The 24,686-nt window shown below is 44.6% G+C and overlaps 1 protein-coding gene across 1 annotated transcript in view; it reads right to left on the bottom strand.

The window, feature by feature from the left end:
• The window catches only part of EXOC4 (exocyst complex component 4), a gene marked incomplete in the record, with an annotated part of 4,032,161 nt that overhangs the window by 282,112 nt on the left and 3,725,363 nt on the right, over window positions 1–24,686 (bottom strand). Inside the window, 1 exon segment of the mRNA XM_044087318.1 lies at window positions 156–297. Coding sequence (XP_043943253.1) covers window positions 156–297 — 142 coding nt within the window.

The following is a 24,686-nucleotide window of genomic DNA, read 5'->3' as shown; positions in this document are numbered from 1 at the left end:
GGTAAAAACTAAACTTCTTAGAACATGATTATTTGAATCCATTACCTCCTTCAGTCTTTCTACAATTTGAAGAGTAAAAACTGTACAAATGCAAATTTTCAGTTACTCCTGAAAAAAAAAAAGAATAATGACTACGCTTAAAATATGCAACATACCTGACCTCCAGATGTAAAGCCAGTAAGCAGCGGTCAGCCATTTCCTGAAAGGATCTGGCCAGTTCACTGAGAGTCTCCATGATCTGCTCTGACACTGGTGGGACTTCTGTGGGTACATAACATTCTGGGCCTGGAGACACTACTATTGAGAGAAACAAATGCTAAACATTAATAAAAAACAAGACAAGACATTCTTCAGCCTACACTTCATGCATTATACAAAAAGTTTGACAGTGATTACTTCAATATTACACGCTAAGAAAAAAAAGTGGTAATGTTCACAAACAATGCACACACTGAAAAAGGGGCTGTAGAATGATGCACTTTGCAATTTATAAAAACTCAGTCTTTCCCGACTGTGAAAGCACCATATTCCATGCATGAAGGACACTCCCAGGATTTAATTTATTTATTTATTTGACATTTGTTGACTGGGTTAGTCCATCTGAGCTTGAGCCCTTTTTCAGTGGAAGCCCGAGGAGAAAATCTCCACAAAACAAGTTTTAAAATAGTAACAATATATATAAATTCACTAATACAGACTTAAATGATAAAATGTACAGTATAATTAAGAAAAACTAAGTTTCATAAGAAGTATAAATTCAAATCTGTCAGGAGTGGAACTTAAGACATAATTAAATCAAGAACTCTAAGTATGGAAGAAGAGGAAGAGAAGTACGTAAAGAAGTGGTTAGTAAGAGGACGGAGAGATGAGGAAGAGGAGATATGAGTAAAAGATCAAGTGTTGCACCAAATTCACACATATTACTCCAACTGCACATTTTGGCTCTAAGGGAGTAACTTACATGACTTTAAATGTTTATGTACAGTTGGAGCAGTGCTTATGACAACACTGATTCCCCTTTCTGTGTTGATATGTTGTTCAGCTATCAAAGCTGAGCAGCCCATCAGTGCTAAAGTAAGTGTGTGTGTGTATTACACACACACAGACACTCTGTTGACTGAGCTAGTCCCACTATGCTAGTGTCCTCTTTTCAGGGGAGAGCCAAGGTGGTATTTGTACTACTAGGGAGAGTTTGGTCAGTGCATCAGGAAGCTCTTTGATAGGTGCCATAGAATCTTTGACATCCACCTGAGTTACTCAAGTAGATGGGACCTTGGTTTAATGTCTCATCTAAAGGATGATCGACTCCGGAGTGCAGCTCCCTCCTTATGCTGCACTGCAGTATCAGCAATCCATCTACCTGGCACAGGAATAGATCCCATAACCTTCTGCACCAAAGACAGTATGCTGCTACCTGTTGTGCTACTCAAACCTGTTTGCATGGCAGAAAAAAAAATACCAGTAATGGAGTCCTCACCCAGTCTCTACACCCAGCAGTGATGCAGTTGTGCTTCATGGGAATACTATATTAGCATACTATGCTAATGTACTCTACTTTGCAGTTTTGACATTAGAGGATGAAACCTTCACAAATCATTCCCTGCTATGACTGTGAACAAACAGGAGACTTGGTGTGTTGCCAGCTCTCTACAGTAGTGCGCATGATCCCTTAAAAGGATTGGACATGGTTTTTGTCCACAGTCCTGTCTGTTTCTGTTTTATGAATATCATCACACACCATATCTTTACTATGCACAGTGTTTGTAAGCAGCACGGAGAGTTCTCCTGAGGTAACTCTAGACAATCTGTACATTCAATAAGATTTGACATTATGCCATAATTATTTTTAATGTATTCAGATATTTCTTTCTGTAACACATATTTTCAAATCCTTAACCCCTTTACTACTTACCATTTTCAAGAAGTTTATTTCATTTTGGTATGTCTACAGTTGATTTTATGTTCAAGGTGGCTTGATGTCTAATTTATGTAACAAAGATGGAATTTCTAAATAATTTCAGTTAAGCTGGGTTATGGTGAGAAGAAAAGAAGTCATGTACTCACCATAATGTTCCATCTGAGTAGTTCTACTTCATTTGTCTTCATCCTGTGGGTTACAGATCCGAATCGAATCCAAGACGGCAGTTTCACCAGCATCTGATCTGAGCTCCAAGCGCCTCCCCTTACCCATAATCCCCCTCCATCTCCTTCCATTCCTTAGATCATTTGCTGTACCATCCACCTAAGCCCTACCCAATAAGACCTTATCACAACAGTTTATATAGAAACCTGCCAGTAAGAACAGGAGAGCCGCAGAGGCGCTCTCCCCTGCCTACCAGAGTAATAAACCATAAGGCAGGGGGAAGGATGGAGGGACAGTTGAAGACAAATGAAGTAGATCTACTCAGATGGAATGTTATGGTGAGTACATAACTTTTTTATCTGAAGTAGTTTACTTCATTTGCATTTCAACCTGTGGGACAGATTCCCCAGCTAAAGACCTGGGTGGCCCTCATGGAAGGATATTCCGGAGCACCGCAGAGTCAAAGGATGCTCTCCCTTTGGATATCAAGTCCAGTTTATAGTGAGAAATGAATGTATGAGATGAGGAACAAGTAGCCGCAGAACAAATATCATCCAGAGACACCCTAGACCAAAAAGCCACAGAGGCAGCCATGGATCTAGTAGAATGTGCTTTTACTTGACCCGGAGGAGACATACCCTTGTCTTTGTATACCTGAAGGATACAATGAGAGATCCATCGAGCCAAAGTTACCTAAGAGATTGGGTTGCCCAGAAAGGATTTAGAGTAAGATACAAATAACTGGTCAGACTTGCGAAAAGTCTTAGTTCTGTGTAAGCAAAATCTCAGTTTTCTACGTACGTCTAACAAGTGCAATTTGCATTCACCCCATTCTAAAAATTTGGGAAGAACACAGGTAAATTAATCTTCTGGTTGATATTAGTCTCAGGAACCACAATGGAGAGAAAGGATGGACTGGTACGAAGTGACACCTTATCCTTATGGAAGACTATATATATGGAGCTTTGATAGACAACGCTTGGAGTTCTGAAACCCTCCTAGCCGAGGTGACGGCTACTAGGAAGGCCATTTTCCAAGATAAACATTTCAGGTCTCCTGATGCAGCCGGCTCAAAGGGAGGAGTAACCAGAGCCTGCAAAACCAAAGTCAGGTCCCAAGGAGGGGTAGGATCCTTCATCCTGGGTCTTAAAAGAAAGGTACCTTTAATAAAGGATTTACAAAGTTTAGAGGATTCTAAGGAAACCATGTTCTCCCCAATATGAAAGTTGGAAATGGCTGCCATTTGAACTTTCACCATAGAATAGCTAGCACCTATATGCCAAAAAATCCAGCACCACAGGGACAGGAGCTGTGAACGGATCAGGGCCCTTTGAGAAGCCCAGATGGAAAAATGCTTCCATTTACTGTGGTAAAGCTTCCTGTTAGACAATTTGTGAGCTGCCACCAGAATAGTCTTAACCAGAGAAGAATAACCAGAAGTCCTAGCAATCATGGGAACTGGAACAGCCAAGCAGTGAGCTTTAGACTGTCCAGGTTTGGATGTGCAACCCCCGAGGGGTGAGAAATGAGATCCGGAATTGGCTCTAAGATCCATGGAGGAGCTAGAAGATGAGAGCAGAGGAAAGGAAACCAAACTTGATGAGGCCAGAATGGTGCAATGAGGTTCACTTTGCTCCCCAGCCTGCGAGCCTACTGGAGGAACTTTGAAATAAGAGGTAATGGGGGGGTAAGCACAAAGAAGACTAGAAGGCCAAACCTGAATTAGAGCATCTCTGGGGGACTCCCCCTGTGGGGGGTTCAGAGTGAAGAACTTGCTGCATTTCGCATTGGAAGGAGATGCAAAGAGACTGCAGCAAGGCCAACCCCACTCAAGGAAGACCTGCTCTGCTACTGAAGGATTCAGAGACCATTTGTAAGGCATAAGAATAGTCCTGTTCAGTTTGTCCACCAATATTTTGGTCGGTCCTGGAATTTGTGTTGCTACCTGAAACTGACTGGTGCAGATCGCCCATTCCTACACTATCATGGCCTCACAACAGAGGGGATAAGATCTAGTTCCTCCCTGCTTGTTGATGTACCAGACTACAGACATATTGTCCAACTGTATTGCAATTGTTCCCAGAGGGAGAAAGGCATGAAGGGCCTCCAACACCAAAAGGACAACCCTCATCTCTAGAACACGGATATGCAACTTGGTCTCGTTCGGGGACGACGTGGCTTGGACTGTCCTTCCAGAGCAATTGCCCCCCCCCCCACCCTAGTTGGGAGGGGTCCGTGGTCATCATGGCTTGGGGAGAGTCTGCAATGAATGGGCATCCCTCAACCAGTCCGAGGAGTGTATCCACCAGAGGAGGGACTCCCTGTCAACTCTGGTGATGCATACAGGATGCGTCAACGGCAGATCTAACCATGACCATTGGATTGCTAATGTCCACTGTAGAACCCACATATGAAGATGAGCACAGGGAAGGGTAATAGTGGTTGCCATTGAATCCAAAGCTCGAAGTACAGTCTCTGCTGACGGGAGATGTGACTGAATAACCAGGGATACATGGAGTCGTAAGCACCAAATTCTCTACTGGGTTAGAAAAACCTTCATTTGCAGAGTGTCTATCCTTGCTCCAATTTACTCTACAACCTGGACTAGGGTCAGAGAAGATTTTGCTGTGTTGATAGTGATTCCCAGGTGGTCTGAAAGCTTCAAAAAGTAGTCTCTGGTTTGACAAAGTAGACAATTGGTGGGAGCAACAAGGAGCCAGTCGTCTAGGTAAGGGAAGACCTGTATTCCCTGAAGCCTCAGGTGAGCCGTTACAACTGCCATGACCTTGGTGAACACCCTGGGGGCTGTGGTGAGACCAAAGAATAGGGCTCAAAACTGATAATGACTGGCTCCTAGCCAGAAGCGGAGGAACCTCTGGGAGTGTCTGTGAATCTGTATACGGTAGTACGCATACTGGAGATCTATCGAGCACATCCAGTCTTTTTCCTGCAGATACGACAGGATGGATTGCAATGTGACCATCTGAAACTTGTCTTTGGCAATGAACAGGTTGAGGGTGGAAAAATCCAGAAGAGGTCTTAGGTCTCCCATCTTTTTTGGCAACAAAAAATACCTGGAGTAGATACCCCATCCAGACTGGTTGTGGGGGATGGACTGGATGACTCATTTCTTTAGCAGCTTGCATATCTTGAGCGCTGCTACCTCCCTTTGTGCAGGTGGTACATCTGGGAGGTGTTTTGGTGGAAGAGGGAATTCCACAAAGAGGATAGAATAGCCTCTGGATATGATCTGAAGCAACCAGTGCTCTGTTGACATGGACTCCCATGCTGTTAGGTGCAATGAGAGACGACTCCCAACTATCTCCAGAGTAGAGCAGTCGGTCAACCCCCTCAGGGCTGCTGCACAGGCCTGTCCAAGAACGGTTCCCGAGACCCTACTATCTCGGACCACCTCTGTCTCTGGGTCATTTATCAAAACCCCCTCTCCCTCTGGGGGAAGATGAGTCCTGAGTGTCCTGGGAATATGGAGACTTCCGGAACCACATATTCATCTGCCTTCTCTGATTCCTGGAGAAGGATCGTTGAGGGTTAGAGAAGCGGATTCCGATGGCAGACAGTGTCTTCCCATCCTTTTCGCTCTGGGCCAATGTCTCATGAATGGTCTTCCTGAACAAGGAAGAACCATCATAAGGGGCATTTGCAAATGAACCCTTAAAGGGCTCCGTGAACTGACACACCCTGAGCCATGGCAATGCCCAACCCAGCCGCCCTTGCTGCTCCTTCGGCAGCATGCGAGAGGAAGTGCATGGACTTTCAGAGTGGCCATTCACATGGAAAATGTACGTTTATCCTTTGGCGACATGGACTCCGGGAACGACTCAGCTATCTCTTTAACAAGGACGCGGTGTAGTCAGGTAATGTGTGCCAGGTAATTCAGCGCCCTTATGGAAAAGGTAGCTAAAGCATACACCCACATCCTTAGGCGATCAATCGTCCTGGACTCACGGTCGAGACGATGATGAACCATAGAACTTTCTTGGGCTAGTTCTTTCCTGGTGGCTGCTGCTACCACCATAGCATCTACATAGGACCCTTTGTTCTAGCTAGGTCTATCCGTGGGGGAGGCTCAGGATCTTGTCTGGGCACTTTGGAATTGGCTCAACGGTGTCCCATTCCTTCCATGCCTGAGAGGTGATGAGGTCCACCAATGGATCTGTGGGAGGGGGACATCCAAGAAGTAGATGGGCCCATGCCAAAGGTCTCCAGAAACATTGACTCGTCCAAGGCAGGCTTGGGGGGTGGACCCCCCTGATGGTGCAGGATTTCCATGATGTCTTCAAAGGAGACATCGTCGGGGGTAATCTGGGGGAGCCTTCCCCCTCCTCCCAGTTGGTGTGTGTGGTAAGGGACTCTGGAGAGGAGTCCAGGTGCCTCCTTTTGCACATCCATTCGTGAGGAGCTTCTTTGGTGGGACTGTCCGAAAGGGACTCGCAAACCATCGGAGGTTCCGCCAGGGGAACCGCTTGGGACACTTTTGGCACAGGCTGTCCGAGTGGACAAAATGGCTGAGGCCGCATCCAGAGCCGAGGGATCCGTGGTGGAATCTGAAGAAATAGTCAGGGGTCTCGATCCATTCGAGAGCACCCTTTCCACCACATTGAATGCTGAAGGAGAATGAGCCTCCTGGGCTGCCAGTAAGGAAGCTGCCCTCCTCGGACCCGATGGGGGAATCAGAGCCTAACCCGCAGGTGCTGAGATGCTGAAGGGGGGGGCCATGACCCGACATGGCCAGAGTCGATGGAAACCCCGCTTTGGATCTGATGTCCAGACTATGGCTCTGACAGCTGTTTCGGTCCAAACCTGTTGGATCTGATGTGCTCAGGGCAAAGGCCGGCATCAAGGTACAAGGTACCATCGGCGCCAACCCCCCCGACTACGAGAATCCTCAGATCCGAAAACTCTGATACTGGGGGTTGGATTGGAGAAGGAGTTACTGTACTGAAAAAAGGGAGCGAGCTCCCCCCTCCAGAGGGAGAAGGGGCTGGCAAGACCCCCCTATCTGGATCTGGGTGCAAATAAATCTTCTCATCATTTTGTCCATTTCCGCTTCACTCAAACTTCTGGTGGAGAATGACGATGAAGCTACTGATGCCCACCTAGAAGGCCGGTGCACAAACACCCTACAAGAAGGTCTAGCCTCCTCCGACTCCAGTGAGAACCTAGGTGACTGGAGCTGAGGAGTACTAAGCCTGGAAATAGCCTGGAGTTTCTGGGGAGGACCCGACCATTTCAGAGACCTCTTCCTAGTCTTGTCCTTGTCTTTTCTAGGTAAATCCCCTTCAACAGGCCTCTGAACAGGAGGGTGAGTCCCAGCCTGAGAGGAGAAAGAGGCTGAAGAAGCAGTCACACTCGTGACTGCAGTTGTAGCAGTGGAGACACCCATCCCCGAAGCAGACAAAAGTCCTTTTATGACCAGCTTGGCCTTGCGGTCTTTCAAGGCCCATGGGCTAAAACCCGCACAAATAGATCAGTCGGTCGACAGATATGCGACCCCTAAACATACCATGCACAGAGTGTTGCCATCCACTGGGGATAACTTATGGCCACACTCTGCACACTTTCTGAAGACAGGCTTGTTCTGATCAGCAATGTCCGAAAGTAACCAGGAATATAACAACAGTTGTAAAACACACACACACACACACACCCTATAGGAAACTCTAATTGACTTTTTTTTTACACACACACACACACACACACACACACACACACACACACACACACACACACACACACACACACACACACCCTATAGGAAACTCTAATTGACTTTTTTTTTCTGACGCAACGTGAGGAAGGGGAGGAAAAGGAAAGGGAAACCCTAACCTAATACAAGGAAAAAAGGTACACTCTTACCCCAAAAGTTTTGAGAAAAGTGCTAAGTAAGAAAGCACCATGCCTGGAGCTCTGAGACCATGATGCTAAGCAAAGCAGTGGCGAACGAGATCTGAGGGAAGGAAGAAGATGGAGGGGTATTATGGGTAAGGGTAGGAGCTTGGAGCTCGGATCAGATGCTGGTGAAACTGCCATCTCAGATCCGTAACCCACAGGTTGAAGAGCAAATGAAGTAGACTACTTCAGATAATTTAAAATGGCACTTTTTCAGGCCTCCACGTCAAACTTGGAAAGAACTTACGGAATTTGCAAATAGATAACTCTTTTTGGGGATGGTTTTGTTATTATTGCTGCTGATATAAACACCTCTTGTGCTAATGGCAGATTAGTAGTAGTAAGGTTTTACTGACAATGGATAAGAATTTCACTGTCATGCATTTATAGTCCACATAAAACTGCAATTTTAGAGATTACAAAATTTGGGAGAAATTAATCAGCTTTCATCAAGGAATATTACTAGTAGGTTCAGACTATAATTTGATTTGCAACAATAAGGATGTATCTGGGGCCTTAGAAGAGAAAATATAACAAAAAAGGGTAGAAGTTTAAAGAAATTTATGAAAACATTTAGTATGAAAGGCGTGAATTCAATAGCAGGAACTCCAAGAGAATTTAGATACTATTCCCCAAGATACAATAACTGGGCTAGACTTGATAGAAAAAGAAGTTATGTACCTACCATAACGTTCCATGTTAGTTGTCTCCTCTCGCCTTCTTTCTTGCTGGTTGGGGTTCGGAGCCAATCTTCGGCTCCGACTCGGCCATCTTCTAAAGCTCGAGAGCTACATACTGGCTCGAGGCCTCCCCATATCCCATGATGCCTGGCGCTAGAAACCCAGATCTCATTTGGTGAGACTAACAGCAGACAAAGTAATGAAGGAATCCTATTCTATCATACATAAGCCCCACTGTAGAGACTACTAGATAGAGTGGGATAGCCAGAGAAGACTCAGCCAGTGTAAATCCATAGAGAAACTCTTCTCAGTCTAGTAGAATAGGGGGATGGAGGGTGGGACGCAAGAAAGAAGGCAAGAGGAGACAACTAACATGGAATGTTATGGTAGGTACATAACTTCTTTATGTTAATTTGTCTATCTCGCCTTCATTCTTGCTGGTTGGGACAGCTTCCCTAGCACCTTATATCCTGGGTGGCTCAGTGGAACAGACTCTTCAGAACAGTGTTACCAAAATCAGCTCTGCTCCTGGAAAACCAAGTCCAGCTTATAATGTGAGATGAAAGTATGAGGATTTGCCCACATGGCCGCTGCACAAATAGATTCCATGGGCAACCTAGCTTGAAATGCAACAGAAGTGGCTAATGCTCTGGTGGAGTGGCCTTTAGGTTTAACAGGCAATTCTTTCTTCCTCAGCTGATAGATAAAGGTTATGATAGAAGTCAGCCACCTAGATAAAGTTACTTTTGATACTGGTAGGCCTTGTTTGCCCTCTGCATAAGAGAGGAAAAGCTGATCCAATTTTCTGAAGTCCTTAGTCCTATGCAAATAAAAGCGCAGTTGCCTGTGAACATCTAATTGATGTAACTTATATTCTCCCCTGTTGGAATGGTTGGGAAAAAATACAGGAAGGTCAATGGACTGGTTCAAGTTATTCTCAGAAGAGACCTTAGGAAGGAAGGAAGGATTAGCCCTAAGAGCAACCCTGTCTTTGTGGAACACTAGGTACGGGGGACGGATACAAAGAGCCTGCAGTTCAGAAACTCTTCTCGCTGAAGTAATTGCTACCAGAAAAAGAGTTTTCCAAGATAATAACTTCAAAGAACAGGAAGCTGCAGAAAATTAGAGAGGATAGAATCAAATTCAGATCCCACGGGGGTGGAGGATCTCTAACCGGGGACCTGAGCAGAGTGGTTCCTTTGAGGAAGGCCTTACAAAGCTTATGAGACATTATACTACTTTCTGAAAGGCCAATGTGAAAATTTGAAATTGCGGCTAACTGCACTCTAACTGTAGCGGAAGCGGACCCAGTATGAAAGAGCTCCACAAGAAATTCCAGAATGTGGTGAACAGGGGCTGAAAAGGGGTCTATATTCTTGGCCTCTGCCCAGGAAGAAAAAAGTTTCCACTTACTAGCGTAAGTTTTTCTAGAGGTAGACTTGTGCGATGATAAAATGATTTCACGCACCGATTGGGAGATATCAGGAAGCCTGGCTATGTTTGGAAGTGGAGCAACCAAGCCGTGAGCTTGAGAGATTGTAGGGAATGATGCAGCCCACCCGATTGATGGGTCAGGAGGTCTGGAGCTGGGTCCAGAGTCCAAGGCTGCTCGATAAGATGATGATGAAGGAACGGAAACCATATTTGTCGAGGCCAGTACGGAGCAATGAGGATCATTCTGCAACCCAATACGGTAGCTTTCTGAATCAGCTTGGGAATTAGGGGAAAAGGAGGGAATGCATACAGTAGTCCCTGAGGCCAATCGTGGACTAGAGCATCTCTGGGGGAATGCTCTGGATGTGGTAGGAGAGAGAAGAAGTTGCTGCACTTGCTGTTGAAGGGGGTGGCAAAGAGGTCACAGCAAGGTTGCCCCAATTTGCGGAAGATTTGGTCCGCTACTACTTGATTCAGAGACCACTCGTGAGGCATGAGAATAGCTCTGCTCAGCCTGTCTGCTATGACGTTGAATTTCCCAGGGATATGTGTTGCAGTCAGAAACCGTTGGGAAGAGATCGCCCACTGCCTGAGTCTGAGTGCTTCTCGACATAGGGGGTAGGACCTGGTTCCACCCTGCTTGTTGATGTACCACACGACTGACATATTGTCCGTTTGAATTGCAATTGTCCCGGTAGGAAGAGAGTCCTGAAGAGCTTGCAATGCTAAAAGCACAGCCCTCATCTCCAACACGTTTATGTGCAGATGGTACTCTTGAGGTTGCCAGGTACCCTGGACTGTTATGCCCTGATAATGGCCCCCCCACCCGATCAGGAAGGCATCCGTGGTCACCATAGCAACTGGAGGGGGAAGTACAAATGGTCTGCCCAGGGGAATTGATGAGGAGACCATCCACCATGCAAGGTGCTTTTTGCACGTTTCTGTGATGATAATCATGTAAGACATGGGAAGCTGCTGGAAGGACCATTGGGTGAAAAGAAGCCATTGGAGGATCCTCATGTGAAAACGTGCCAGCGGGACGAGTATGATTGCTGCTGCCATGAGACCCAGGGTTTGGAGGACAAACCTGGCTTGAATTCTCTTGCATTGTAACAAGACCTGGACATGCCGCTGAATGACTAACACCCTATCTGGTGGAAGGCTGGCTGACCTGTCATTTGTATTTAAGTTTGCGCCTATAAAGATGATAGACTGACAAGACGACAACGCAGATTTTTCGAAATTTATAGTGATACCTAGTCTGGAGCACGTCTGGATAGTATAGTCTCTGGCTTGCAGAAGGTGATGCCTGGTGGTAGCAGTGAGGAGCCAGCCGTCTAGATACGGAAACACCTGGAATCCTTGCCATCTCAGGTGAGCGATAACTATTGCCATACATTTGGTGAACACCCTGGGGGCTATGGTGAGACCAAAGGCAGAGCTCTGAACTGATAATGGCTGGCTCCCAGCCGGAAGCACAGGAATCTTCTGGAGCGCTTGCCCATTTTGATGTGGTAGTACGCATCCTGAAGATCTGTGGAGCACATCCAATTGCCCTGACCCAGGAAGGGTAAAATGGACTGTAGCATGACCATCCGAAACTTCATTCTTTTTACAGACCTGTTTAGCCTGCTGAGATCCAAAATGGGTCTCCAGTCCCCCGTCTTTTTTGGTACCAAAAAAAACCTTGAGTAAATTCCGGATCCTTGCTGGTCTGCTGGGACTTGCTGGATGGCCCTTTTTCTTAGCAGTTTTGAAACTTCCTGAACTGCTTGATCCCTTAGATTGGGTGGAACATCTGGAAGGGACTTGTTTGACAATAAAGTAGCATGAACAAAGGGAATTCTGTAGCCTCCAGATATAACGGACTGTACCCATTTGTCTTGTGTTATTTCTTGCTAGGCTCTTGGGTACAGTGATAATCTTCCCCCGACTGTCTCCAGAGGTGGGCAGCCGGGCAACCCTTCAGGGATGCTGGAAGGTCTTGTCAGAGAAAGATTCTCTGCTGCCCTGGTTTTGCGGACCCCCTCTGCCACGAGGGCGGCGTCTGTTATTGTTACTGCCAATGCCCCTGGAGGGAAACTCACCACGTGTGTCTGGCAAGGCTCCCTGGGATTTCCGGAACCACATCTTTCCACTCTTCTGACCCTTGGGATATGGTCTGGAAGGAGAGGAAAAACGGACTCCTATGGCAGAGAGAGAGTCTTGTCTTCCTGCTCACACCTGGTAAGGGTATCCTTCACCTGTGCTCCAAAGAGAGAGGAACCATCAAAAGGGGTGTTGGTGAAAGACTCTCTGAAAGGTTCCGCAAAGTTAAATAGCCGCATCCAAGCGTGCCTCCTTAGGGCCACGCCTGTGCCTGTGGCTCTACTCGCCCCATCAGCTGCATACGAAATGAGCCTCATGGAGGAGTTTACCACTGAGTTAAGAGTCGCCAGCTGGGAGGCTGCCTTAGCCTGGGCCCCCTCACCTGATGGATCTTGGAGGGTATCTCCAAGCTCTTTCAGGAGATCCCTCTGAAGGCAGGTAAAGTGGCACAGGTAATTCAGGGACTGCATAGAAAAGGTCGCTGAAGAGAACATCCGCTTCCCATATCTGTCCATCATCCTGGTCTCCTTGTTAGGGGGATGGACAGATGAAGAAGTTTCAGCTAACTCCTTCTTTGTGGCCACCGCTACCACCATGGCATCAACGGGGACACCTTTGGTCAAGAACTGTTTGTCCTGCGGTGCAGTAATGAATTTGGCTGGTCTTCTAGGGGTCGGTTCCACTGTGTCTGGAGCCATCCACGCCTTCCGAGCCACCACAGACATCAGTGGGTTGAAAGGCGGAGACACCCAGGAGGTGGAAGGTCGGGATCCAAATGCATCCAGGAATACCGACTCATACTCAGAAGGGCTTAGGGCAGTCCAGTTCCTCCTCTGCCTAAGCATCTCAAGGATGTCAGAGAAGGAGACATCTTCAGAGGGGGATCTTGGGGACCCTTCCGACTCCTTTAAGTCAGTATCCGACGTGACAGACTCGGGGAGTCAACATGCTTCCTCTTCCATTTCCTCTTGCGAGGTGGCTCCTCTGAATGGTCAGGGGAGGCCTCGGAAGAGGAGGATACACCCAAGGGGGTGTCCTGGAGCACTGGATCCCACGCTTGGGGTCTGGAAGAGGGGCAGAGGCTGACGCAGGCACCCTAGGGGGAGGAGCCGATGGGGTCGATCGTGGGACTGACTCTGGGGCCAGTACACTCCTCATCACCTCGAAGGCGTCCCTGCCCGGATGCAGAGATGGCTCTGGTTCCGAAGAAACCAGAACCCCTCCCCGTACCAAAGGGGGATGGCTCAGAGGCAGATGTGGGAGCCGAACTCAACTGAGCTGAAGCGCAGACAGGGAGAGTGGGGTCGGACAAGTGTCCGATGCCACTCGCCCCCTTGGAGCCAACCAGGGAGTCCCGGGTGCCCAGATCCCTCCAGGGACGGTACCATGGAAAGGATTGGAGCTGACGACTGAACCAAAGGAGAAGGTATCGGAGCCGACGGTTCCACGACTCGAACCCCAATGAACTCCAGCTCCGAGCTCATAGGATGAGTCGGAGGAGGAATCTCTACAGCTGTGGACAGAGTTGACGCCTGATAGGGGGGGCTGGACAACATTTTGGCTAGGGCCTGTGATTTTAGCAGCCTACTGACCACACTTTCCAAGTCATGGTCCGAAAGTCTTGAGGACCGAGAAGAGTGGGATGAGCGAAGACTACGCTCCGACTGGAGCAGAGGCGACTTTGGAGCCGAACATATTGACTCCAGAGAAGGAGACCTGGACCTTTTTCGACTCTCAGAAGGCCCCTTTTGGTACGTACCTCACAAGACATCTACAACAACTGGAAAGGCCGCAGAAATACCTCACAAAGAGGATTACCGGCCTCAAACAGATGCCCTACGCAGACCGCCTCAAAAAACTCCAGCTTTACTCCATCGCATATCGCCTACTCAGAGGTGATCTCTGCCTAACATACAAAGCTATGTTAAACCCAGAGCTGTTGGGCATACTCCACTTAAAGAAATTCCAATCCCTCCGAGCTACATGCTCTAGGAACCTAAACCTTGTCACCACAATAAACAGAACATGCCGGAGGGATAGATTCCTGTTCCAGTGACTTCCCATACTCTGGAATAAACTACCTATCTATATCAAACAAAGCTCCTCATTAGCACTCCAAGAAAAATCTTGATGACTGGATGGGAAATAGGAAATTCACCCCAGGGATCACCTCTGTGGCTCTGCTCGACAGTCGCACAGGAAAATAATTTTCTTGGGTGGCAAAAGCCAGGGTACCTTTTAGGCTGGGCTTGTATAGGCCCCAGGGCCGATAGCCTAGTACCTACCTATGAACCTATGAAGATTTAGGATTTTTGCTTGGAAGTGTTTGTATAGAAACTTTTATATTCCAAGCAGACTCCAAAGAAGTTTTCCTCAGGTAGATGGCAAATGTTGGAAGTGTAATGGGGAAGAAAGAGGTAACTGGGAACACATGTTCTGGGAGTGTAATGAGTTGCCGACTTTAAAAATGTCTTACAGACTGCCCTTTTAGGAATACTGGGTGAACAAAGGAGTGTAACTAAGGAAATTATTTTACTAAGCTGGAATATGGGATCTGAATTTCCTAGATGCAGTAAAGCCTTGTTAAGTTTAACTCTGGTGGTTACCAAAAAAAGCAATTAGAAAATGGAAATATAAATCTAACTATACCTGAAGTAGCAAACATTGTAATAGAGATAAAAGAATAGGATGTGGGATCTTTACAAAAGGGAAAAAAATAGAAATTGTGGGAACAATACATGCAGAAAAATATTCTGTAGGAGGAATAAGGTTTAAGAGAAGCCAGGAATTGAATAATTTATGAAATGCTGTCTAGATTATGGGATATATAACAATGTATGTGATGTATAACGTTTGTCAATGTGAACTTGTTAATATGACTTGATTACCTTTATATAAATGTATATTTGCCTATGTCAGATGCGACAATTCAGTAAAAGTGTTTCAAAAAATTTAACAAATAACTCACAAGAAAATCAAATATTCCAAGAGCATGTATGAACTGGAAAATTGCCACCTATGCTAAACATAACCCTAAAGCCCTCATCAGCAATGTCAGGAACCTCAGAAATAATACACAACAATGCTCAGTGTTAATACATATTAGAGAAAGGGTGACCTGTACATCTCCATTCTGACTGGAGAATGAACGTTCTCCAGCAGGGAGCTAATGTACAGGTAATGCATGCTGAAAAATAAGTCTGCCACTTCATGGCAGCATATTAAGCTGCCGTGGAACTTGAACTGTTACAAACCCAACGATCTCCATTATTTTACGCATGATAAGTAGCACTTCTGCTGTTTAGCGAGTGTATAAAAAAAAAAAAAAAAAAAATACATGGCCATTTTTTTAAAAATCTTATATTTTAATTTAAAATACTTCCTCCAACACCAATTACATATACTACAGCAAGTTTGAAACATTAAACAGAGGAGCTACTTTACATCAAAAATGTTAATAAATAAATAAATAAATAAATAAATAATATAGTGATAAAAATAAGTAAAACACAATAATTTTGCAGATAGCCCATTCTCTAAGCACAATAATACATTCCAGGTTGTGTGTTACTCTGTAAATAATGCCATTCCATGGGTGTAGAGGCCCTTCCCCAGGCTTGTGTTATTTACACAGTAACACACCCTGTTGGGCATTATTGCTTGCATAACATCACATACCTGACCTCTGAGGACACTGCCAAGAATTAGCAAAGTCAGCACAAACTTTACCCCTATCTTCCTCAAATTACCCATAGCATCTTAGCATGCCTATGCCATCCCACAATCACCTCTGAGCAAGGTGTAAGCACACTCTCCACGGCTAAAAGCACCAGCTTCATGAGCCCTGACAATGTACAGATGTGTCTTCTTGCCAGTGCCAAACACAGCTTGCTGACTCCTTATTACATCTATTCAATCTCAGCCTCTCCTCTGGATTTGTGGCAGAAGTAGAAGGAAGTGCTGTAGTCATCTCACTTCATAAAGGGGTACCCACAACTGAGCCAGGCAACTACAGAGCTGTCTGTAACACAATGGAGCACGTCAATATGGATCTCATAAATAAGGGCATAGGCAGTCTTACAACACTGCATCCTAACCAATCTGAGTTTGTTACAAGCAGATCCTACCTCTTAAACCTGGTGGACGTTTTAACACATCACTAAGGCATTTGACTTGGGTAAATTACTAAACACTGCCTATCTGAACTTGGCCCATGTCTTCAGTACCTTTCCACACTCTGGCATCATTGATAAGCTAATCCAATTAAATGTAAACCCACTGGATAACAAACTGACTCACTGACAGAACCCATCAGTTATCATCAGTGTCCCTCATGGATTGGTCCTTGGACTACTACTCTTTGGTATCTGCTTCTCTGATGTTAAAGCAGACAACTATGACAAGTGGCTGATGATGTTTGCCAATGACTGCAAACTTGGATCAGTCATAAATACCCCAAATTACTTATGTATTTTCCAACAGGATCTAGCTCATGCTAAAAAGTTGTGCTTGGATCACAGCCTCAAGTAAATGCTACAAAATGCAGACTCTTATCAAACCTGGGCACTCCTGTTACTATCACATAAGAAACATGCACCTAAAATTTTATTTGGTCATTAGGGACTTGGGTAACTTCATGATAATGAACTATCCCTTTGACCACAATATGACCATTGTTGCTAGGAAATCCTTTAATATAGTCAGGCTAATTGCCAGGGCATATCTTCGAGATTCAACAAATTAATTGTCTCCTCTACTCCTCCTTTATCAGGCCAATAATAGAATATAATGCCCACTTTAGTATATACTTATATGCTCTTATAAGCTTAGAAAGTTGACAGAATAACAGGTTTTGCATTAGCATGAATTTTCTGAAGGAAATGAAGACTGAAACTCAAATATTTGCCATTATTTTCTGACTTAAGTCCTCAATGATTTGTCAGAGATATGCCAGTAAACCACAATTTTATGAGAAACAGACAAATATATGAGGCAAAAATCTGGACAGTTGAGAGGTATGAGCATAAATACCAAAGGAAAAATTCAAAAAGATGTAGTGCCCTCAATGTGCAGCTTTATGGGTAATTATTACTGGTACCCTTTAGGCTTGTAAGTGGAAACAGTTCTTCCCACTGCAATGTTGATTCTGACAGTCAGTGGCAAAACTTGCTTTCCTTGTAATAAAAGAACACTGTGCATGGTACAACTTACCTGAAAATGGCCATAACAACTGACAGACTGAGGAGGAAAGTGGGAATATGCATAGGATCAACTCATAAGTATTATTAATTCAGTATAAATGGGCTCATTTATATTGAGGAGATGAATGATGAGAAATAGAAGACTAGTGTACTGGCTTCACACAAAAAGCAGAGACTACTGTCAAGAAAGCGCAGTCAGTCATCAGTACTACCTAATCCTCTAGAAGGTAAAAACAGGGACTATACCCCAAAGATCACGGCTTACAATCCATTTTGCAGAAGTGAATGCTACAAGAAAGGAAAATTTGCAGATTACACATTTTAAATTGCTGAAACCAAAAGTAATTAGCAAGCAGATTAAAAAAATCCATTTTATTAATGACCCAGTATACATTAATGAAACAATACAATGCATTAGCTATAGTACACAGTAATTATGAACACAAAAAGACTGTTGTAACACAATGTAATTAGATGCTGCTAACAATGTAAAATCACTTTCATTTACATATACACTGGGAAAGTCGCTTTTTAGGGGAAACCCTGGAAAATAAACCAGCTATTGAAAGTAATATCAACAGATTCAATAGGATGTTGTTTAACTAGATCTCTCAAATGTCACTATTTTTGCTGAACGTCCATGATGTTGTCTTACATTTTTGGACTGTCACTCAAATTTGTTGAACTGGAAAATCACTGAGGATTACAGTCAAAATGTAATATCAGCCATCAAAGTTTCATATTTCTTAACATTCTGAAAATGCATGCTGATACAGCTGGTGAATCTGGGAATCTTGAGGCAATGTTATAACTGCCTCATGTACACAGACAACCCTCTCCTCCTCCCACATAACACAAATACTTGCGAGAGATGCAGCTATTTAGCCAAACTGGAGGCTGAGCTCTCTCAACTCAGGACTGGCAAGACCAGACAGGAGGAGAAGGCAACTACACACACCACAAAACCAGCCTCACATAATGCTACCACTCCACTGAATCAAACACATAAACACACAAAGACATACTCGGAGGCTCTGAGTAAAAATTTACCTAAACAGCAGAGGCCTCCAAAGCAGACACCCAAACAACTGCTACCTCAAGACACCCCACAAGCAACACATAAACCACAAAAGCAGTGTGCAAAGCAGTCACAGCCCTTAAGGCCAAATACAACATCAAACATACTTGTCATAGGTGACTCCATAGTCAGACACACTGAAGTCCCACTCACCAGGCTGAACAAGGAGAGGGTCACAGTAAGCTGTCTATCGGGCGCTAGAATCCGCCACATAACACAAGCACTCGGGTCACTCCATGGCAAGTACAAATATGACACAGTCATTGTCCATGCTGGTGTGAACGACCTGAGACGTACCTCCCTGGACTACATGAAAAGAGACATAGAGGAGCTCTCTGATTATGTAGCCCAGGCAGGTATGACCCTAACCCTGAGCAGTATCCTTCCTTCGCCAAGAATGATGCCACAATATAGAGACAAGATGATCAGCTTTAACAATTGGCTTAATGTCTGGTGTCATTCAAAGGGGATCCAGTGTCTGTCTGCCTGGGATGACATGCTTGACAAGCCACGCTGTTTCGCAAGGGACGGCTTGCACCTGTCACCCTGGGATTCCGGATATTGGCTAAGGCTCTTGCCACCCCCATAGTGCCTTTATTAGGCAAGGCTCAAATTCTAAACCTACCACCCTAGAAAACAAAAATGGGAAGAAACTGAGGGTAATGCTGCTCAATGCCAGAAGTCTAAATCTCAAAATGAACGCACTCGAGGCCCTTCTCAGTATGGAGAACATCGATGTCTGTGCTGTAACTGAAACCTGGTTCAAGGCTCCTGAGAGCACCCGGCACTATTAGGTTTTACCTCATATCATGCGTTCCGCCCCAAAACCCGGACCACACCACAAAAGGAGGGGGTGTATCCATATTCATAAAGGATACCCACACCTCCAGCTTGGTGGCAACGCATCAAGCTTCGGAAACCATCCAGGTGCAACTAACCATAGGCAAAACTGCTCTACAAATTGTAGCATGCTACAGGCCACCCTCTCAAACTCAGGAACCCCACACAGCCTTCCTGAAGACACTGGAGGGTATAAATGTATCTCCAAACACCATCATATTGGGTGACTTCAACTACCCGAATATAGACTGGGAACATTACTCAAGCCCTAACTTTCTAGCCCAACGGTTCCTGGAGTTCATAAATTCAAATGCCATGGAACAGCTAGTCACTGTTCCCACGAGAGGAGAAAATATACTAGATCTCATTGTCACAAACATGGGGACAAAATGCTCCACACCGAAGTATATCCCTCATTGGTGAGATCTGATCATAAACTAATCTCACTGGAAATCCACATCCGCCCCCACCCCAAACAAAAGACCATAGTGAAGAACTTCTCTAAAGCAAACTTCACACTACTCAAGACTGGTGTGGTATCCTTCAAGGCCCCTGAGCCAGAGGAAACCACAACCCAAGCTGCGGAAGCCCTTACAAATGCCTTCTATGAACACCTCCAGGACTGCATGGATCAGGCAATCCCAAATAAAACCAAGACTCTTTCCACAAAGGGCAAACGTCCAGTCTGGTGGACCCCAACCATTAACAAACTTTACAATAAGAGGAGAAAGCTATTACATGATAGAACAAAATCCATAAAAGGGAAGTCACCCCTGATCATTATTAGTAAAAATTACGAGCACTCATAAAATCAACTAAGGCCAATTTTGAGAGAAAAATTGCCATGGATTCAAAGGACAATCATAAGGCCTTTTCAGCTATGTTAGGAACCTGGGTGGAAACTCCCAGATATGCTCAGAATTAGTCCAAAATGATACAAAAATCACTGAACCCACAGACATTGCCAACATACTGGCAGACAGGTTCAGTGCAAACTTCACCCCTCTCCCCTAAAGGAGAGATAACTATCCCAGCCGAGTGTAGCCTCCCGGACATCTCAAATGCGCAGGTGAAAGCTGCTCTCTCTAAAGCTAAAAACACAGCATCAATGGGACTGGATGGTGTCCCCGGCTGTGTGCTACACGAGCTAAATGAGGAATTAACCCGCACATAAGGCAGCTGTTTAATCTCAGGCTTACCACAGGATACCTGCCCCAGGGGTGGCCGACGGCCACTGTGGTCCCACACCACAAAGGCGGCCTCACGGACCCTGGTAATTACCGCCCCATAAGCTTAACAAGTCTAGTCTGCAAAGCTATGGAGAGGATCATAATGGAGCTCATAAACAAAGATATAGGGGACTTGCAGACATTGGACCCGACCCAGTTTGGCTTTGTCAAGGGAAGATCATGCCTTTTGAACTTGGTCGACTTCGAAACAGTCACCAAGGCCATTGATGAGGGAAAGGCAGTCCATACAGCCTACCTTGACCTTGCAAAGGCTTTCGACACAATACCCCACTCGGTTATTGTAGAAAAACTTACCAGCTTAAATGTAAACCCATATGTCACAAGATGGGTTGCAAACTGGCTTAAGGACAGAACCCACAGGGTTAGAGTTGCTGGCGCTGCCAGACTCCAAGCCGGTTACAAGTGGTGTCCCACAGGGCTCGGTCCTTGGCCCCTATTGTTTGGCATCTACTTCTCAGAAGTACAGGCCAGCATGGGAGGACTTTGGCTGACAAAGTTTGCAGATGACTGCAAACTGGGCGCCATAGTGGAAAGTGCATCGGACACGGATATCCTTCAGAAGGGACTCACGGAAACAGATAGCTGGTGCCAGAGCCATGGCCTGAAGTTAAACGCCAAAAAATGTATAGTCATACCCTTCGGGAAAAACAAGGTAACCCCAAGCTACCATATAGGTGGCAATCCACTAAGCACAGAAGAGGTTATCAGGGACCTGGGGACCCAGGTTGACAGTGGCCTTTCTTTTGACACTCACATTGCTAAAGTGGTTAGAAAGACCTTCTACATTGCCCACCTGATCATGAAGGGATTCACATCCAGATCTAGTGAGGTCATTGTTCCCTGTACTCTTCACTTATCAGACCAATGATCGAGTACAATGCCCCATTCGGGATGTATCTCACCCGACATCTGCAGCAATTGGAGAGACCCCAAAAGTTCCTCACCAAAAGGATAAAGGGACTCCAAAATCTGTCATATGCTATCAGATTGAAGAAACTCCAGCTCTATTCAGTCGCATACCGTCTGCTCAGAGGTGACATGTGCCTGACATACAAGGCCATGTCCAACCCGGAATTAATGGACATGCTCCACCTCAAAAAATCCAAATCCACAAAAACCACTAGAGCAAGTGACTTAAACCTTAGCACGGATATAAATAGGACGTGCTGGGGGGATAGATTTATCACTCAGAGACTCCCTATGCTGTGGAATAAAATCCCGGTCCATGTGAGGCAGAGCACCTCGCTGACTCTGTTCAAGAGAAATCTAGACCTGTGGATGGGAGATCGTAGGTTTACCCCGGGAATCATCTCTGTGTCACTGCTGGACAGAGGCACAACAAACTAATGGGCACAGTATTTTTTCATATAAGGGGTGGCGTAAGCCACAAAAATTTGGGCTAGGCTTATAAATGCCTTAGGGCAGATAGCCTAGTATAAACCTATAAACCTATGAACCTAAAACATGTTGTTCTGTTGAGTTTTTCACTGAAGTAGAGTAATATTTAAAAATATCCCAAACTTAGGGTCTTCATCCCAGTACTCTGTTTGTCTATGTCCAGAATTCTTAAGAAATTAGTTGAGAGGTATGTGTACAATATGGTCAGTTTGATGGGTTACTTATTCAAAGATTAAGGATCTGTTCTGGAGGATGACAATAACTGATACATCTGCCCTGTTTTCTCAAATACTTCAGAAGACACCTAGTTCTTCAGTCTGGACAGGATGCAAGTCCGAAACTTTGCTAGAGGAAATATGTGCATGCTGAAAGTAAGACATTTCACAGCTAAAGAGTGATCCAGTTCACATATTAGTAGTACTGTGAAAAAATCTGATGTGATAATTACTGATCAGCTGCCAAGGTGCAACACTTTGGTCTTGTCTTTTGCTCCAGTCAGATCTCTAAAAGAGGAAAAGTCTTTGTATAAGCAACTGTGTTATCTTATTAATAGAAAAGGATGAAGAGTACTGTGCTGCATCATTGACAATGCGGCAGAAAACAAAATGGCTTGGAAATGAGACACCTGTGAAAATTATAGTAGGACAAGCACGAATCCTTTGACACTCCCAAAGATGAACACCCAAAGCCAAGACAGTGCAGAATTCCATATTATTTAATGGGTTCTCACAACAAAGTAGTTCCAGAAACAAAGGAAAAACACTATACTGAATCCAACATTCTTAATTTTACTGATAAGCACTGGGTGTCTGACAGTAAAGCACATCTATGGCAGTCTAGGAAAATGGTTCGCCCTATCTCTCAACAGTAAGAAGAGTCAAATAATTTGACCAAGTCTCTATCACTATTGCACCTAGTTGTGAAACAATGTTAAAGGTCACGGAATAGTGGATAAGACCTGGCAAGACAGGCATTGTTAGACTTTCTACAGTACTTCTTGCCAGCGCAGTCTACAGTGCAGTAGATCTAACCACATCAACAGGTATCTCTTTACATACAGGGACAATCATGGCACCCTACCCCAATGTGTGGTGTATGTCAATCTATTAGTGTCTCACCAATTAGGATCACAGCTCAGCAGCATATCCTGCATATCAGTGAAGAAAGAATGGATGCTAACTGATGGGTAGGGCCTAAGTTTTCACTGTTAGTACAAGGTTTCAGTCTTTTCACTTGCTGCCCTGAAGGAGAAGGTAGGGATAGGAGGTGTTGGGTCATAGAACATCTTGTCCTGAAGCAGGGAGGCTGCCTGCAACATGCTTGAAATCAGGTTAGTGACCACCTCATCTAAGTGATGATTTAGATATTCATCCATTTGCAAGTGTAATACTAGAAAAGGCAAAGTGGTCAATGGCATTCCTTTTGTGCTAGCCAAGTTAAATACCACTCCAGAATGCTTTAGGATCATGGTGCGTATCTGCTTACCTTTCCTCACCACTGCAGTGATGGTATCCCTCAGGAACTTAAGTACGTGCAAAACATCTAGACCAAGTTCCTCTACAGCATGCAGGTCTTTAAATAGCATGTGAACAACATGTGGGAGCAATGATGCCTTTAATTATTTTTCATTCCACTTTGACACACATTAACAAATTAGTATCAAGGTAATTAAATTAACCAAGCCAGACATTTTGTCAGGTCTGGTGTGGACATTTAGGATTTGCTGGTATAGTCACATATACCATGAATATTTGAGTTTCTACAGTTCACCTTTAATTTTATTTATGTAAGTTTGTTAATTGGCTTGCCCACCTGGGTTGCATTACCTTTTAAGTGGAAATATCAGGAGAAAAGATCCAGACAATCTGAATACAAATGACAAATGTACAAACATCTATATGTAGTAGGGCATCAGAATAACACAGTGCACAATATATTACAACAAAATTTCTAACAGTTTTGAGAGACTGACAATTTAACAAATGAGAACAAAACAGCAACACAGCAACGTTCAAACCATAAAACAAGACTTAACCATAGCAGCTTAATATGACAGGAACTGACTATCTACTTCTGTTAAGGACCCATTTGACTGGTTCTGCATAGTAACCATATACATTTTTATTAAAGGAGTACAATGCTGACAGCATTCTTTACAAGTAAAAGGCAGTTCCATGTAGAGCTCAACATTTTTGAACAGGAAACCTTCACAATAGTTTAATTTTCCCATTGTTTTAAAGAGAAGGTTATCCACTGACCTAGATTTACAAAGGGAGTGATACCACACTATGAAGTGTTTGTATGGGACAGAAACTCTGTGTTACTCTAACTAGTATGCAATATTTAATAAACAATAATTATATTTGTTATAAATGCTGGCCCCCTAAGGGGGTGGAAAAGGACACAGTGGGTGTCCTGCACATAGAGCCAAGTATGAGCTTTGTAGTACACTTCATAGTTGCTATTAAGCTGCTACTGGTCCATTACACCTTTAATATAGAAGTCTCCTTCATATTATATTCATATTTGTTATCCCTTACATAATAACCAAGCTGCTTCTTAAACTTATCCAAATAGTCTGTTTCTTTGATTCACAATGGATATCCATTTCACAGCATGGGAAAACACTGAGTAATAATTTTATTACTGACATTTGATTACCAGGAAAACCTGACTGAGTAGATGCCCATTTTCATGAGAGGCCCTGGGAGAAAAGCTCCAAAT

Source organism: Protopterus annectens, chromosome 11.part0, assembly GCF_019279795.1.
Source record: "Protopterus annectens isolate FY-2018-M chromosome 11.part0, PAN1.0, whole genome shotgun sequence".
Classification (NCBI taxonomy): Eukaryota; Metazoa; Chordata; order Ceratodontiformes; family Protopteridae; genus Protopterus; species Protopterus annectens.
Note: the sequence above shows the minus strand (reverse complement) of the source record. Positions and strands in the feature narration are given on the sequence as shown.